The sequence below is a fragment of the Epargyreus clarus genome, unplaced genomic scaffold, assembly GCF_041222505.1.
Source record: "Epargyreus clarus isolate Ecla_fem2 unplaced genomic scaffold, WU_Ecla_fem_2.2 ptg000008l, whole genome shotgun sequence".
Classification (NCBI taxonomy): Eukaryota; Metazoa; Arthropoda; class Insecta; order Lepidoptera; family Hesperiidae; genus Epargyreus; species Epargyreus clarus.
The window spans coordinates 7,482,076-7,499,976 of NW_027332216.1; the positions used below are offsets into that span (position 1 = coordinate 7,482,076).

Consider the following 17,901-nt stretch of genomic DNA (forward strand, 5'->3'; position numbering starts at 1 on the left):
TACCTATGTACATTGTTTATGTATGTTGAATAAACATTATCGAACAATATGTTAGAACGTAGAAAAATAAAATGTTATACTTCCGTAGATATAGCCAGTAATAAACGTTGATTGATATTTTATTATAGGGAGCCTCTTGCTTTGTTGTTTATTAAGGTTTATTGAACTCAAGGTTTCGTAAGGGAATTTAAACAGGCCGCGCGAGGTTGGCTTCACAATTGTAAAGGAATTTTTAGATTTTATGGAGGGACCCTAAATAATTTGGTTGTTAAAAGTTCTGCCAACAATTTTAAGAGACCGCTTAGATCACAGACCCTTAGGTACAAAACAAATAGGTACAGGTCTGTAGCTTACATAGTATTTTGTATAATGTTTTAAAATTCAATTGGCATCTTAAGAGGGTTGTCACGCTTTTAATGCGTCCTCTTAATTTTAGGACTTTTTTCTCGGCCTAATCGGTTTCTTAGGGGAGGCGAATTTAATTTCCGTTGAGAGCGGCGCAAGCGCACCCTACGCCACTGATCTTACCCCTTATTATATGCAATATTTTTTACCAAACATATTAATGTATTTTTTTTTTATTTCTTTCTCTTTAAGCTTAAATGCTCGGCACCCCTAAACCCTTTCATTTTTATTATGTAATTCCGAAAAGAAATCTATACTTTTGAAATCAAGAAGAGCGATGTTGTTATTGTTTACGCGTAAAACTGTTATAACAATAATCTATTTTAGCTTTCTTTCGGACGAAGGCTAATCTGGATTTATGAGGAGTTATAGTTCGGGTAGCATGGGGTGAAATGGTTTATCCGAATTTATAGCCCACCGGAGGCCGGCTTAAATATTTTTGTTGCAAACTGAAAACGATAACTGTAATGATAAATTGGGAAATACGTTATTTTCACCCCTACGTCCTGTAACTAACCGTAAATGTACCTAAAATATTTCACGCTACATTAATAACTGTTTTATCTGATAACGGGTAGGTAATTTACGCTTAAGGTTGACCGCACACGACAATATTCGTATTTTTTTTTGTTTTTTTTTTATTAATCTATATTAATATGTTAGGGGAGTAGGTATTACATTAGCAAAAACTTTACTCAAGTTACTCGACATTGCTAAAATTTCATTTTTTTCTGATGTTACTGAGGTATACACCTACAGAAAAAACATTTATTACTATTACTTATCGTACCGAATAGCATATTAATCGTTTTACGCTATTTACTTCTAATTTTCGATGTGGTTGCTCCCCATTCAGAATGGTAATACGATATATTGGTACGCGTGCCGCCTTACACAATGACGTATCAGTAGTTTTTGCTGAAACGAATAGAACGCATTAATGTCGGGTGATAATAAGGCGCGATTTCCGTACAAAAGTTGGGATGGAGTCAGCGGCGCGAACAAAAAGTTATCCCATCTGAACGCGATGACAAATGACGGAGCGCGCCCATAGAGATATAGGGCTATAGTCTCACTAAATAGTAGCAGCGAGTAACAGTTTTTTGACAAAAGACAATGAGAATATTGTGATACTATGATGATGAGCTAAGTAGGTAAATCGTCGAGTGTATTTCAGTTTCTACTGAAACTACTCTGTTCAAAGACAAATAAATGCAGAGCAAATGCTCTCATTAATGCCTTCTTTTAACTTTAAATTGCTGGAAACCTTTGCCTGTAGACATGTACCTGAAGATCCATATAACTAGGAAAGAACTCAATCATATTCCATCTAGTTATTCTAATGGTGCAGAAGCACTGATAGCCTAGTGGTTAAGAAACTCGGCCTGGAATTTGAGGGGTGTGAAGTCCAAATCCCAGGCACGCACCACTGGATATTAAAATGTATGTGCGTTTTACAAAAATCAGTTGTTAAAACGGTAAAGGAAAACATCGTGAGGAAACCTGCATATCTGAGAAATCTTAAAAAAAATGTTTTCAAAGGTATGTGAAGTCTACCAACATACACCAGCGCGGTGGACTATGGCCTAATCCTTCTCATTCCGAGAGGACACCCGTGCCCAGCAGTGGGACAGTAATGGGTTGATGATGATGATTCTAATGGCACGTGGTCAATTGCGCTCATAGACGTATGTAAGTACATAACACCATATAATAGAGGTAGTCTACCTATCGATTACAGATGTATAGTTATTCTTGAAAACTAAGATCGTCCTATATGAAATTTAACCGATATTCATAGTTCATATAATCTCTCGAAACATAACTGCTTCACGCCTACTGTGAGACAAATGACTGAAATGGCCGATTTGCTTCGCGATCATTCCGAGTTTTATGTGTCTTATGTGTCTCCGCGTGATTCACTAGGGATTGCCTTTTATTGAGATAGAGGGATAATATGCGCCCTTTGTAATGTGAACGTTTTATTGAAAAGCAATTGTACGCTTTCCTGAAGTGCGGTACTTTAAATAATTATAATTGTCGTATTCATTTATTCATTCATTAATTTATTTTCATAAAACGCAACGAAATGTTTTAATGGTTTGCAATTTGCAATGCAATTCTTTTTTGCGTTGCTTTACGTTTTAGGAAAACTCTAAAATATTGACCTTAACAATTATTTCTTGTTAACAAATCTTTTATATTAAGTTCCAGTCTCTTTCAGCCATCATAATTAGGTATTAGGTGGAATAAATCAAAGCTTTCTCATTCCAAACTCTTCAAACCATAACACAGCAGCAATATGGTTCTGTAATACGGCATAAGTAGCGGAAGTGTCTATGGATTCGAACTATGACGGGTTCTATCACCTCACACAAACAAAACAACTTCTATTTTACGTTTATTATATACGTACTAAGAATTGCAGGCAATTAAGTCAAGCATAATAGGCACTGCGACTAGACCACTGGCTGGCTAGCTAGCCATCCGAATCCACAAAGCAGACACGTTTTTATTTACGAGCTTTCCAACAGAGTGATTGTGCAAACATTGTACGTAAAACATACAATGTACGGTTAACCATTTTTAATTATGGTTAAACCCACATAATAATAAAGTAATTAAAAAACTGTCCGTGATAATTGAAATTGAAGTCTCTGTTAATGAAGTAAAATATAATTTTAATTTGTAAAACTTGACGGAACTGTCCAACTGGTTTCACGCAGCAGTTTCACGCAGATGCTTTTTGGTTTGAGAGAGTGCTATTTTTAGTACACGTAGTAGGTAGGTATATACAATGAGGAGTAAATGTTTGGTTCTAGTTGGTCTTTGATATTCATCCTTTGCAGTGACAACTTAATATTTGGTATTTTAATTCCATGTGTGTATCGCCTCACATGTAAGTTAATCGGCATTAACACCCTTCTATCGACACTCAAGAGCCGTTTCACGTGTGAAATAACTTCCCCATCAAATCATACCGGTTCTACCACTTTCTACTCAGTTAATGTTAATTGTTTATTTTTTTAAATAATTAGAAGAGTGTTGATATAATTTGTCAAAACAAATCAATGGTAATCGTAAGGATACGTACAATTAATCGCGAATGTAGGTCAGTCTAGAGATTAGAATGGTAGAAATTTTCCGTCGACGCGTCAGAAAAACACGACATCGCCATGACAATGATAAGAATAAACCCTATCAGCAAGGCCATCTAGTCTAGAATACAAGATCGCCAAAGTAGTAGCCAAGGCCATTGTTTAATTGATAAAGTGTAAGTAATGAACATTACATAAACAAAATGTTATACACAGTATATTATAAATTAAGAGCTCCTAGCTCCTACGAAGAGGTCTACCAATTTGTATGATATTTGAAAAAATATATTTAGTATTCTATTGAACCCTACCTGTGTTAGTTAATTTAAAATTCTAATATGTTGAACGATTCACAATTAATTACCACGAATAAAACTTGATCCATACTATTATCATGGCAGGTTTCGATAATATATTGGATAGTATTACAAAGTTTCATCGAAATCGGTTCTATGGTGTAAGACAGAATGAACATTTTCTATGTTCTGTGTTTAATTCTACATGACTAATCATTGTTTAAATGCAATAAAGCAAGACAAACGTCTCTCTAGTACTCTCTACCATTGAGTAGGTATTTATTGAGAAGAAAATACAGAAGACATAGAATTGTTCTTATACACACATAGATTATTAATAAGCATGTAAGTAAAATGAACTATATGCTACACTAGCTGACCCGGCAACTTTGTACCGCCTCAAAATGTATTTATCAAATATATTTCATATAAAATATAGCCTATGTTACTCGTGGATAATGTACCTTTTGAATGGTGAAAGAATTTTTGAAATCGGTCCAGTAGTTTTTGAACCTATTCATTACAATCAAACAAACAAAGTTTTCCTCTTTATAATATTATATTATAGATGAAGATTTATATTATGTAATTTTAGCCTCTTCTGCTATTACTGCTCGTTTTAGGATACATAACTTTAAATACCTACTATTATTTATCCATATTGAAATTATCTCATATAGGTACCTAGTTATATCGACATGACTATAATATAATTCTGAACATAATGGAGTAATCAGTAGCGAAGAACAATAGCTTCATTAATGACATTTGGAAACAACAGCAGCTGTATAAAATATATTCTAGGACAATCATATCCTACTTAATTTTCTATCGAATGTTGCTAGCATAGAAAAACACAATATTCAAGAGATTCATCGCTTAAGAAATACTGGATTTCACAATTAAACTTTGTTTTGCAACTTGTATTATTTTTATTTCAAATTCTTCAAGAAAATATAAAATAAATGCGATGATTTCGAACAACACCGGCTTTAAAATTTACGAAACGCCTTACAAAACGACTAGACTTCAGATTATAAAATGGGGTTAGACGGTCCTAGAGAAATCAAATTAAAATTGGTTGACCGTAATTGTTCAATTTGCCTATTTATTCATACTTTTCTGAAGTACATTTCATCTTTGAAGTCCCTTTTGGATTCAGTTATATTTCAAACTAAAATTATTGTAGATTTTGTGTATAGTATTGTTAGATTTAGTGAAGTCTACCAATACGCACTTGGCCAGCGCGGTGGACTATGGCCTAATCCTTCTCATTCTGAGAGGAGACCCGTGCCCAGCAGTGGGACAGTAATGGGTTGATGATGATGATGATTGTTAGATTCTGTTACTATACTTGCTACAAGAGTCATATTTGGTTAAATTACCGAATGCAGTTCATATACATTTTAGTGTAAACGCTTTTTCTACAAGATTATGAGTTATTTTGTGTAGTATCAGAACATGTATTTTTAAATGTTATTGATGGTTTGAGTTTCGTTTAATTGGTTAGTTTAATGATAACTACATACGTTTACGTAATATATTCAACCGTAGAGTATTTTTGTACATTATTTTTAAGCTCATGAGATTATATGAGTACATAGCCGGAGTAAAAGTATGAATCTGCTCAATATAGCATTAACACGGCTATTTCGCCCTGGTAGTTTAAGTTTATCAAAACATCATCCATAAAGTATTGCACTTTACAGGATGGTCAAAGGCTATTCTTAACCCCAAAATAACTCAGGTTACTAAAAGCGCCGAGGTTCATATGAGCACGTCGCACCAAACTCGTTTAAATATTGATCGCTTAACAATTTTATATAAAAGCGGCATGAAATAGCAAATAACATCTTCTCATCGTTATAAGTTTTGAGTGTTCCGTTGCTTTCTCATTAGCAAAGTAATAAAAGAATAATCAGCGACAACTCTCTGTTAGTCCACGTTTAGTTGAATTAAACTGGTTTCTCAACACCGGACTTTGCGTTGTATTTCGTTATTTGAAATCTCAAGAAACTACTCTTTAGGTAATCTTGATTTTTGTTTTGAAGCGTTGCTATCCGCCGAATTAAACTGGTTTTTCCATTTATATTATTATTTGAGATATTTCCTATCTCGTGCATACGTTCAATAAATAGATGTGTTCTAGACTCTATCAATGTTTTTTATAAGTTGTTAATTTTTAGTAATTTTATTAATTCTCTTACATCGTTATTTTCAATCTAATCATGAGTTATATAAATAGTAACAGGGACGGGTACGCAAACACACAGACCTACAGTCTACCTGGCCGGGGATCAAACTCAACATTAATAAAGCCATCGATTTGTTACAGATATTGTCTTGTTGTCTTGTGTATGTAGGAATCTAAATATTTTAAAAGTAATTTGTCTTCATGCAAACTCAAGCTTTGCGTGAAAGTTTCGCCGGAATATATTCACGTCTACATACAGGCAAACAGTCAGAAGTGTTTTATGCATTTGTGCAGACATTCCAAGACAACAAAACAAAAACTCAGTCCGGTAGTTTTCTGCGTGATGATCTAACAAATAAATACACTACAGTATCTATAATAGTACGCATAGATGGATAGACTTCAACGGTACATCATAATGTGAATAATTAACGACATGGACGTCCTCTATTTCTAGGTAAATTTAAATGGTTTGTTTGTGTCAGCCAGTGTCTATCTTTTATATGGGTAAAGTTACTTAATTGTGGGACAATTACATACTTTTTACAAATCTTTGTAGCGGTATTCTTTGCGTAAAATTCCGATATTTATTCGTCTGCGTTGATAACTGGTCTGTTTATGTTAATTGTTGAAATAAGTAGATTACAATATCAATCATTGTTTTATGTAAGTTTTGAACGTGGTTCTGTTACTGAGTGCCGTTTAACCACGACTTATATAGTGGTCTTGAGCGTGTTAACAGCATGATACCTATGTGTCTTTAGCAGAAATTAGTGTTCCCGAGTAATCAAATATCGATATACAATCTATAACCGACCGATAGCAAGACTGACATATCACAACAAAAAATAGATTGTATTGCACTCTTTCAATCGATTTTTGGACTTTTTAGATTTTAAACTATCGGATGTATTTAAGGTTTGGTATCGGTATCGATAGTGTGGCATCGCTAATAGGTAATCGCAAAGTAATACGTTCTGAAATAAAATGATTGTTTACACAATTATGTATGTTTATATGAAATTAAACGTACCTACTTAGTCTTTGGTATGATTGCTATCCCATTGTATGTCCTACTGCTAAGCACGTCGCTTTCCCCATAATATGAGGAAGTCTGGTGCGTTCTCCATCATTCTCCTCTGATGCAGATTAGTGGAGAATGTGATATATAGCGTTTTATTTGTTGATACATAGTATGTACAGACGTAGAATTTTTTCACGTATAGCGTAGCAATGTAAAGTGACTGCTCCCTACTACCCTCATTTCTCTGAGACTTTTACAAAATTTTGTTAGAGAATTATTAATTATAAGTAGGACTAATATTTTTTTTTTCTTATCGTCCGTTTACATAACTCATATGCACTTAAATATTCATTTTCATTCTTCATGTATTAATTACACGAGTTCATTACGATGAAAAATTTATTCACGTTAATGAACAGACGAAGATCCCAAAACAGTAGGTCCTGCCTAAATCTTTAATGTTTCTGTTTCATTGCCCCAAAGATTTATGTTGGGGCTATCGTATTTATGATTTAAACGTAGGGTAAGATTTTCCTGTAAGGACCGTTGAATTTATCTACCGTAATTTTAGACACGAGCCTCAATTACTTGGTTGTTATCAAAGTATTAATTTATTATACGGAATATTACCCGTCGGTGCTTTATCCTGGGGTTTGTAACAAAATGTATTGTTTGATATTACAAAACATTTTTGGTGTAACAGTTCTTTATCTTGAGTTGTAAATTTGTGTTTTTATTATATTTTAGCTAGAGCTGCTTCCGTTTGTGTCTGTATTAAAAAGTATGTAAAGACAGAAAGTTTATAAAATTAATGTAATTATAGAGCAACACAAAAGTTTCCTATCTACATACATAGCCTCATACTAGGTATCCCTGGGTTGTGGTTGCCATGAACATACATAAAGACGTATACACAAATACCCAGGCCCAGAAGAGCAAACTAATTTCCTAAATTACATATCTGTCTGGCCAGGGCTAAAACCCGGAACCCGGAATCCGCGGCGTGTCACCCCGATATGATAATAGTTTCGGAAAATAAATATAGGTACCTATAATAAATATAATTGAAAGGTGGTAGAACCCTTTGTGGTTCGACTCCGGCGGCACCACCGCCACACCTATTTCTACCTAATAACAGCAGTGTTAAGCGCTGCTGTGTTCCGGTTTGAAGGGTGTGGTAAGGGAGACAGACTTTTCCGAGGCGTTCCAGCTTAGTCCTCAGGGGTAGCGGCGCATCTGTGGCCGACCTCAGGTAGGAATATCTAATCCTATCTGGGGTTGATTACAGATGTCCATGGGCGGCAGTAGCCACTTACCATCAGGTGGACTGCATGCTCGTCTGCTACTCTTATATTATAAAAAAAAAAAAAAAAAAAAAAAAAAAAATAAATAAGTAGGTACGTAGTATAATAAATAAATTGTATAAATCTGAAGTTCTCTTGTCCTAGACCGATAAGAGTGACCAGAATGTACACAATTTCGTTTCCAATTACAACTTGAGATAAAACTGGCATGTGCGACCATTATGATAAAATATGGAGATCGCATGTTGCGATCAATGGCTTACTGCTAACGTTTAATGCAGCTGGTCGCGTCTTTTATATGGGATCGGTTATGAAATTTATTATGTATGTATCATAACGTTACCGGTTATACTTGAAGTTAGCATAATGGAGTTTTCCTTCGAAGAAACAACTATACAAAGCACGGCATAGATTATGTCGGTTTCAATCATTGGTATCCTTGAGATTGACAATAACTAAATTAATAATAGAAATGCCTTAGAATTACAGCCATGTTTACCTAGTAATAGAATAGTACGTTTTTGTACTATAACGTGCAATTATATTTAAAGTGTATGCAAAAATTTAGTGTGTATTTTACCACACACAGTAGTACGTAATGTAGTCACAAGTTAGGTAGGTATAAGACGTTTTATATGCACTAAGATTTAAATAATGGCCGTTTTTATATTATTAAATCTTATATCATTTTATTACATAACCATTATTTCTACATGTATAAGAGTACCTACGTTTGGTTTCTAGGAAACCTAAAGATTTTAAAATTTGAAATTTAATAGTTTTACGAATATATGTACTTAAGTATTACGAAGGTAAAATATTCTGGTATTAGCTACTCAAATAATTGAACTGGACGGTGGTTAAAGAATCTAAGCGTTGATAAATGTTGGGCTGAACAATCGGATCTTATGTTTTTTGGTATGGTAAATACTCCAAGGACTGTCTATCAACTAGTATGATTCTATATTTTCTTTTTGTATGTATCTGATAGAAAATACTAGAATACCTGACTCGGGTAAACGTTTGGTAAATTTAATTAACAATTTGTGCTATAAATTTGGTTTATCGAATTGTAATTAGCAAATACGTAATGAGAATACTTTATTTACCGTAGTGTCGTCACTGTCTGTCACTGTAGATATGTAGAGTAACTTTTTGGAGATGATAAGTCAATTTAAATAGGAGACACCCAGGAAAAAATAGTTTACCAGGATTACTTGTAAGAAATCCTGGTAATTGTAATCGCAATTCGCTATCATATAGGCCAGATCACGTTCAACCAGTACATTATACAAATTAGTACAGTTAATTCAAGCATTAGGTCTATCTTTCTCATGGAAAATCACATGGTGTTTGAACTTGGTAAACAATTTGTTAAGTTGTTAACGAACAATAAATTAAATTTAATGCCAGAAGTCATTTGTCATAAATGCGCAATAGACGAAGTTACAGTTTTACTCTATGTATGTTAGTATAGTTATTTGCTATGATTACGTTAACTAACACCTGTATAAATGAAGTAAGTACGTACAGCCTATAAGCTAAATGACCTCGAGCAAGTGTCACATAAAATACCACATATTTAAACTAAATAAACTACATTTGATATAAAAGCGTAGATAGCACTGTGTCAAGGGAGCTGCGACTTCCTATGGCATCAGCGGGATCAATTCAATCAGTCAAGTCAATTGGCGGTTTTTCTACCGATGTTTCTTAAATTAGGCCTCGATACGCGTCGTAAGTCTCGTAGCTGAGAGAGTGTTGTGTGAGAGTGTGGTTAAACACGCACACATCAAAAAACATCGTACGATGTTTCCAACCAATGGGATGGGGCGACGTGGTGGGCTCGGCTCCCCACTACATCATTGGAATGTATGACTAGACGGGTGCTGTTAAAAATAAACCTGTTTAGCAGGACACCCGCATTACTATATGCATTGCGAAGGCCACTGCCGAAATATCATATACGTTCCTTTCGATAAAAATATATTTAGTTAGATTATTTTATTCTATTCTATCAATCGCGGATAAAATGAAAATTTTCCTCTTTCCCATAATTACTTGAATAGTTCTGGACTGTCCTTTCCTAATAATAGTCAAATTATTTCGTGTACGCGACACAATATTCCAATCATGGTCTGAGCAAACACGATTGCGCTTGCGCACATCGTAACTCGATCACCCGGCGCGGGAGTGGTGACGCGATGTACGGTATTTAGAGACATTGCGCCGTAAACAGATCTAAATGATAAGCGTATTGAAGATAATTTTGGCTAGATACGTCACAATCGCTATCATAGTTTCGCGTAGCAAACAAAATTGATAACGCCAAACGCTCTTGAATCTATTTTGTGCCTATCGTGTGATTTCACGTTGAAAATGGTAGAACTTATGCTGTTCGTTAGCTGTTCTGCTATCTCTGTGTAGTCGTGAACTCTTGACAGAGTGGTCGTGGCCTTATGGTGACAACTGGTTAGTCAATAGTCATCACGGCTGTCTTGAACATCTCTAGCTCTTGCGATCCTTCACCACCAGCTTTTATTTGTGGCATTGCGGCAACACCTGACGATGGAACACTGTGTGCTAAGATCTGTCCAGCGAGTAGGTGATCTGCCGCATAACCTGTCTTCCTATCTCCTGTCTCCTGAACTGCCAGCCGTACCAATGAGTTTTTGTCCCTAGATATGTGGCCGAAATATTTTGCATCGGAGAGATTTGAACCTTGAACTACTAGTATAACGTAACTCTAGGATCCTTTTTCAGCTTTACTCTATCTTGAATGATACTAATACTCCTCCTTACCTCAAGGATTACTTCCAGTATAGGTTCTTAACCCATGACAAAATGCTTCGGTCGTCTCATAACTTAAGAGCAGATATTCCACTGCATACGAGCGGCTTTTTTCATTTCTCATTTACTATTCAGGCAGTACTGCTTTGGAACGCTCTGCCCGTGCATATCAGGAAGGCACCCAGTAAAGCAGTATTTAAAAAACTTGTCCGAGAGCATTTTCTTAACACCTCGTCAATATCTTAATCATCTGTATTGTTTATTTTATATAATATGTATGTATTTGTTTATATATTTTGATATATATCTGATGTATATGTATTTATTTATGTATTTATAATAAATTACATAATTAATTTCATGTATATATAATTAACACCTGCCTCCATTTTCTCCATTCACCAAGGGTTGACTGGCAGAGAATGCCATCAGGCATTAAGTTTTGCCCTATTGTATCTGTTATTTTTATAGAGGTGCAATAAATAAATAAATAAATAAATAAATAAATATAAACTGTTATCTATATCACTATACTATAATCATATTACACCTACTATGTAAGACATTTACGAAACCCTAATGGTCCGATTCGCAAATTCATAATTTTTACTCATTTATTTTTACGAAAACATTGTATAAAAATGTCTTATAAAATATCTTTCCTCAAAGGAAACAAAAAATACATTCTTTGTTTTAAAAATAACTGCTTAAAACCGGTTAGGGATTTCAGTGAGGATTAAGCTTTAAACTTTTTTTAATCGACTTTCCCAAACGAGAGAGGTCTTGTTTTATCAAATTTGAAAATCTTTTGTTGTTTTTCTTCATGATAAAAAAATAGAGAATAAAAGTAATACCTATACTTTTAAGCAAGAATTTGTATCATATGCAAATTTATATTTTTTTTTATGTAGAGGTAGTCTAAATGTTTGATGAATACATAATTTTGTGTGCATTTTAGTTACCTATTCATTTCAATATCAGTTGTATTTTTATCTAAAAAAAATGTCATGAGATTTGCTAAGATCAGCCGAAGACCCATTTTAATTTAAACCCCTCCCCACCTCTTCCCTATTCTGAGTCTATTTTAGGTGAAAATGGGCAGACTAACATTTAGCATAGGTATATAGGCATAGTAGAAGTTGAGTCTTCTCACAGCACCTACACTTAAAATGTTTTTAAACAACAATCTACTACGTATAAATAAAATGTAGGTATATGTTAAAAATATCTATTCTATTAAGATCAATTAGTATCTACTTATTACTAGATATTATCGTTCACAAGTTTTATCTTTCGTATCATATAATTAAATCTTAATAAATAAACATTTAATTACCAACGTAATAAAAGGATTACCGATGAATCAGAATAGAGATATCGTATTAAATATCAATGAAAGTACGTAGGTACTCATTAACATGCGTAGGTATTTGATAACAAATTTGCCAAATTTGATTGGTTTTACCCTATATCTAGATACGCTTTAGGTTAAGATGTAGAAGATAGTTCATAGTACATAATATTGAATATTAATTTGATATATTCAATTATGTAAAATTCATTACTAATATAATTTGTTTCTGTTCAATATTGGAATATTGAGAATGTTTATTAGAAAGTTACGTCAATTAAATTAATTTTCAATAGGCATAGTTATTATCTGGGATTAACTATTAATTCTGGAATGTAGTCCTATATTTTATCTATGATAAATATGATAACAATTATTCTGCGTATTTAGAATTATTAAGCTTCCGTTTGTAGATTCTTTATTACTTAAACCTACTTGGCTAATAATAGTGTATAAAATAAAACAAGAGAAGATTGAAGAAGAGATCTGAAATTTCTAGAACACTCTCCCTAGAAATCTCAAACCTCTACCACCACACCTATTTATCTATTTCTGCCTTATAACAGCAATGTTAAGCGCTGCTGAGTTTTAGAAGATTTGAAGTGTTTGGTAAGGGAGAGACATTTCCACTAAGTGTTTTAATATGGACTATATTATAATAATGGATCTGTAGTCGACCTCAGTTGGGATTCCAATCCTATTTGAGACTGAGCACAGATTTTTCTGGACAGCAATGGACACTTGCCATTACATCCCACTATTTACCAAATGGACTACAGTGTGTGGAACTTAGGAAAGGATATTTTAAATCACATATACCTTTGATTACTGCATACAGTATAAATATAATTACGGCATGTTATAAAAAGTTATCGTCTTTGTCGGCAGGTGCTCTCAAGAAGACCTGCAATAAGGATGAAGATCTTCTGCAGCGGTGTTCGATAGCGCTCCCAGTATTAAGCTCTCCTGACATCTCGTTCGCTGTCACCCGAGAGGAATTGGACAAGAGTTGTGTGTAAGTGTTATTTAGGGTTACAATATAGGAGTAGCAGAAGAGCATACAAACTCAAAGAGAACGAAGGGTGGTAGTACTTCCAGCTTTAAGGCAGTTCAGATTATCATGATTCAATCAGCTTTGCCCTAATTTGAGAAATGAGGCAAGATAGAGTAATATGGGGAACTAGTCTTTATCTTATGTAATAAGTGTCTACGTAAATAACTGTCTGAGTTTAAGACAATAGTATTATGACGTGTATTTTGTAGGCACGATATAATTATTTATTTGGTGTGACTGAAAATTAAAAAAAAAATTGGTTCACAGAGTATTTTTATAATTAAAATATATTGATCTTTTCTATAACGTAAAACAAATAAATTACTGATTGCAAATGTAAAGTTATCACTCCCATTTCTTTGTCACTTCGTGCCTAAAGAAAAACCGTAGGTACTTGCACACTTCAGTAAAAGTGCAACTGTGATAAAAACACTATAACATGAAGGGATATCGCCTCACATTTATTTTTATTGTTCTAGTCGTCTTTATTTGTGACATTGTATCTTGCAACACTATTAGTTGCGTTCAGGGGCTGGCTGGGTGCCAATTAGCGGCGCTTGCGACTTACAAGATAGTGCAAATGTTGATCATTTACAGCTAGGGATGGCGATTCTTTCCGAAAAAAATTCGAATCGAAGTGCAGTAAATCGATTCACAAAAAAGAGGCCCAAAGAATCGATTTTCTAAAAATCTATCTCCGATCTTTTCAACTAAATAACGGGCGAAGATAGCGAAAAAAAGGTCATCGGGGCCAAACAACAACTCGTGTAGGTATCCATCAGCAAAAAATGTCTATAACACATTCAACCAACTTCGAAAAAATCGAATTTCGATATTCTAGGATAAAAAATCAATTCACTAAATCTATTCTTTATTGGAGATCGATTAAAATAATCGATTTTTGACCGATTTGACTGATTTCGATTAATCGATATCAGTTCGCCATCCCTATTTACCGCCCACGAACTGAACTACACGTTTTCGTAATATGTACGTTTGTCTTAACCGCGCAATATACCTATGATTTACTTTGGCATCTATCTTCATTCGAGTGTTGTATTCTGTTTGTGATTACTAGCATAGAATAAATAAACTATACTCCACTGGGTGAATGGCAGAAATGAGTAATAAATTAAACAAGGTAGAGTTATTTCCAGAATTTTGATACACGTTTATCATAACTATGATTTGTTTATTTGTATATACGAGTAGTAAATTAAATGTAAACAGTTTTGATTTATTACGAATGTTTTAATAAATGCATTCGTTTATCATATTCAACAACCCATTACTGTCCCACTGCTGGGCACGGGTCTCCTCTCGTAATGAGAAGGATTAGGCTATAGTCCACCACGCTGGCCAAGTGCGTATTGGTAGACTTCACACACATTTGAGACTTTTTTTTATAAATCTCTTAGGTATGCAGGTTTCCTCACGATGTTTTCCTTCACCGTTTAGCAAGTGATAATTAATTTCTAATTCGTTTATACTCACGTGTTAACACTAGAATTATATTTAGTTGGCCAGTGGTAAAATCCACTATATAATTTTTATTTTGTATAAGTTATTTAAACGTAGATAATGTAAATTACCCCTAATAATAAAGTAGTATTGACGAAATACGTAAAAAGAAGCAAAATAAATGTGCTAAAAGAAAAATTGGAAATCAACTTGTAACAATATAAATTCTCACAGATTGACAGTAATTCGAAGAATTCAGTCGGCGTAACATTCGTTCATTCTTGTCTTGACATCAATAGACGGCAAGAAAAGGGTTGGGAAATTCTCGGAAAAACTTGTGAAAAGATATGAAATATTGTAGCAGACAAATACGCAACGTAGCTACTTAGTAGTATCAAATTGTCGTAAGTGCGAAAAGAGGTTATTACCTATACAGTACCTATACACTATTTTCTTTTACATTTTATATTTCACTTGCAAACTCAGGCTTTCGCGAAGATTTTCCTGTATTATCTTAAACAATTACCCCTGTTTTCAACTTCATTTTCAGGCTTTTAACCTGAAGTTTAAGGGGGTTAAATAAGGGATGAAAGCTTGTATAAGTATAAAGGTGTTCCCGTGTTCCTTTTATAATAAAGAAGCCCTTGATGGTTCAATCCTCTTTGTTTTGTTCGTGTCGGTTATCTTATACATATTCTATTTCTTCATATATTTTTGTGTAAAAAGATAAAAAATGGAAACTCAGTCACGAAATGTAATTGAATTTGCAAGTGTTAATACCTATTCATTCATGATGTACCAATTCGCACATTCACATCAATTTGGTTGACACTAATTTGATTCACAACTCGTGTCAATTTTTCCAACCACTTTATTCCAATATTGTTAGTTTAATGCTATTATACGCTATATCTAACAACCGTTCGTAGTTTAAGGGCGGCGGGATCACTACCTTGCTTATTTCTGCCATATAACAGGTTTGAACCAACCACCTGGACCAACTTAATCCTCAAGTATTGCAGCGCGTTTGTGACCGATCTTGGGTAGGACTCCAATACAATCAAGAGTTTAATAGAGATATCCATGAGCAGAAACCACATACTATCATAGCTCTCCTTGGATATTTATTACTGCAATTTCATAAAACAAAATTATTGCAGCAAACTTGCATTTTATTTCCGTTTTAGAAATTTTATTACGGAAAAGTTTATAAGTTTGCTCCCAGCGCAATGTGCGAACAACTTGCACGAAAGCGGCACGCACGCTGGCTCATCTTAATTTAGCGTGCTTGTTTGCGGGAAATAGCAATTTGGAGCTAGTTGTCCGACTGACTAACTTCACTCGCTGATTAGGGCGTCGAGTGTGAACGTAGCACTTTGATCTACGACGCATTGTTATCGTAGTTACGTAGTTTACTGATGTTACGAAGATTACGTACTTCTGTCTGAGATGCTATTCGGTTTTTTTCATCATCGGAATTAGGCCCCTTTCCAAAACAAAACGTTATCCAAAGTGGTGGTAGCTAGTCGTCATAAAAACATTCTAGCAATCAATTTATTAAGGAATCATCTAGGAATCAATTTAGGAATCAATTTATTAATGACATTTGAATTAGAGTTTGAATTTATTTTTCTATGATGGCTTTAGTCATGTGATATACATTAGTACATACATAGTCATGTGATTGTATTAATTTCGAATTTTGAAACAAGATTTTAATATAAACATAATGAGACAATGTAATACTTAGTACACTAAATAAAAAAACTAGTTATTAATAAATTGTAGGTAATAAATATATTTTTTACATTCGTAGGTAGTAAACAAAATGTGTTGACTGCAAAATTGGTGAAGTAGTTGACAGTTTTAAAGTATATTTTATTTGTAACGTGCAATAAAGAATATCGAATTCAACTTTTTATATTGACTCGTGTATGAAAATAAACAAAATATCGAATAACATGGTTGTTTATATCGTTTAAATTGTATTCCTCGAAATATTTGGGGATTAATGCAAACTGATCTACAAATATTAACGGACTTTTTTTTACAGGGAATTGCGCGCGGGAATAAAATGCATAGACAACTACACTGAAGTCTGCATGGATAAGAATGTTCAACACATGTTCAGGAAGATATACGCTGGTATCACTGACGTGGTTCAGGAGTTGTGTACCAGGGGTCCATACCAGGATGAGTATTTGAAACATGCGAACTGCGTGAAGAACGTCCGCTCGGAGTACGAGACTTGCAGCAAGGAATACGAAGTGACGCTGACCACTCTCAGCAATCACCAGAAGCAGGTGCAGTACCAAACAGACCAGGCGGATGCCGTCACCAGCCATGAGGTGTACCTGAGGACTGTTTGTTGGTGAGTCTTGTTTTACTACAGGCATTATAATTTTCTAATTGTTTAGCAGTCATTATATCTTTTGTTATAGGCTTGGTCTTATAGTACGCTGTGTCTTCTAAAGACCGCAAAATTGCCTAAAAAATGTCATTCATGTTTACAGGAACCAGGATGCATAGTGTTAATTTATTGTATTAAAAATTATCGCGTAAAGTAAACCTGAAACAGAGTCCTACCGTATCTTTCCATTCATGACGTGAAAAACGATAAAAATACTATATCCAGGATATTGCAGTAATGTCTTCTTGCTATGTTATTTCTCTGTTATGTCCTACAATACGTTCGTACGTTAATAAAAAATAATTGTTCTAACAACGCTCAAACCTTTTGAGAACATCTATAGCCTACAGCCAACCACCGTCAACTTGTAAGGGTTGATAGATGGATGTGAGGCAATGACGTTACGGGCTATACGTTTCAGTTTCAAATTTTCCTTAGACTATTAAGTTTCAAACATCGTTATCTATCCGGTATAGACGGACACACGGAGCTACAGTATCTACGTCTAAAATCC

The 17,901-nt window shown here is 34.2% G+C and overlaps 1 protein-coding gene across 1 annotated transcript in view; it reads left to right on the forward strand.

Moving 5' to 3' along the window:
- LOC140744300 (uncharacterized) overlaps positions 1-17,901 on the forward strand; it is a 30,377-nt gene that overhangs the window by 5,832 nt on the left and 6,644 nt on the right. Inside the window, exons 2-3 of the mRNA XM_073075861.1 lie at positions 13,351-13,477; positions 17,031-17,348. Of these exons, the coding sequence (XP_072931962.1) occupies positions 13,351-13,477; positions 17,031-17,348 (445 nt within the window). The remainder of the gene's footprint in view (positions 1-13,350; positions 13,478-17,030; positions 17,349-17,901) is intronic.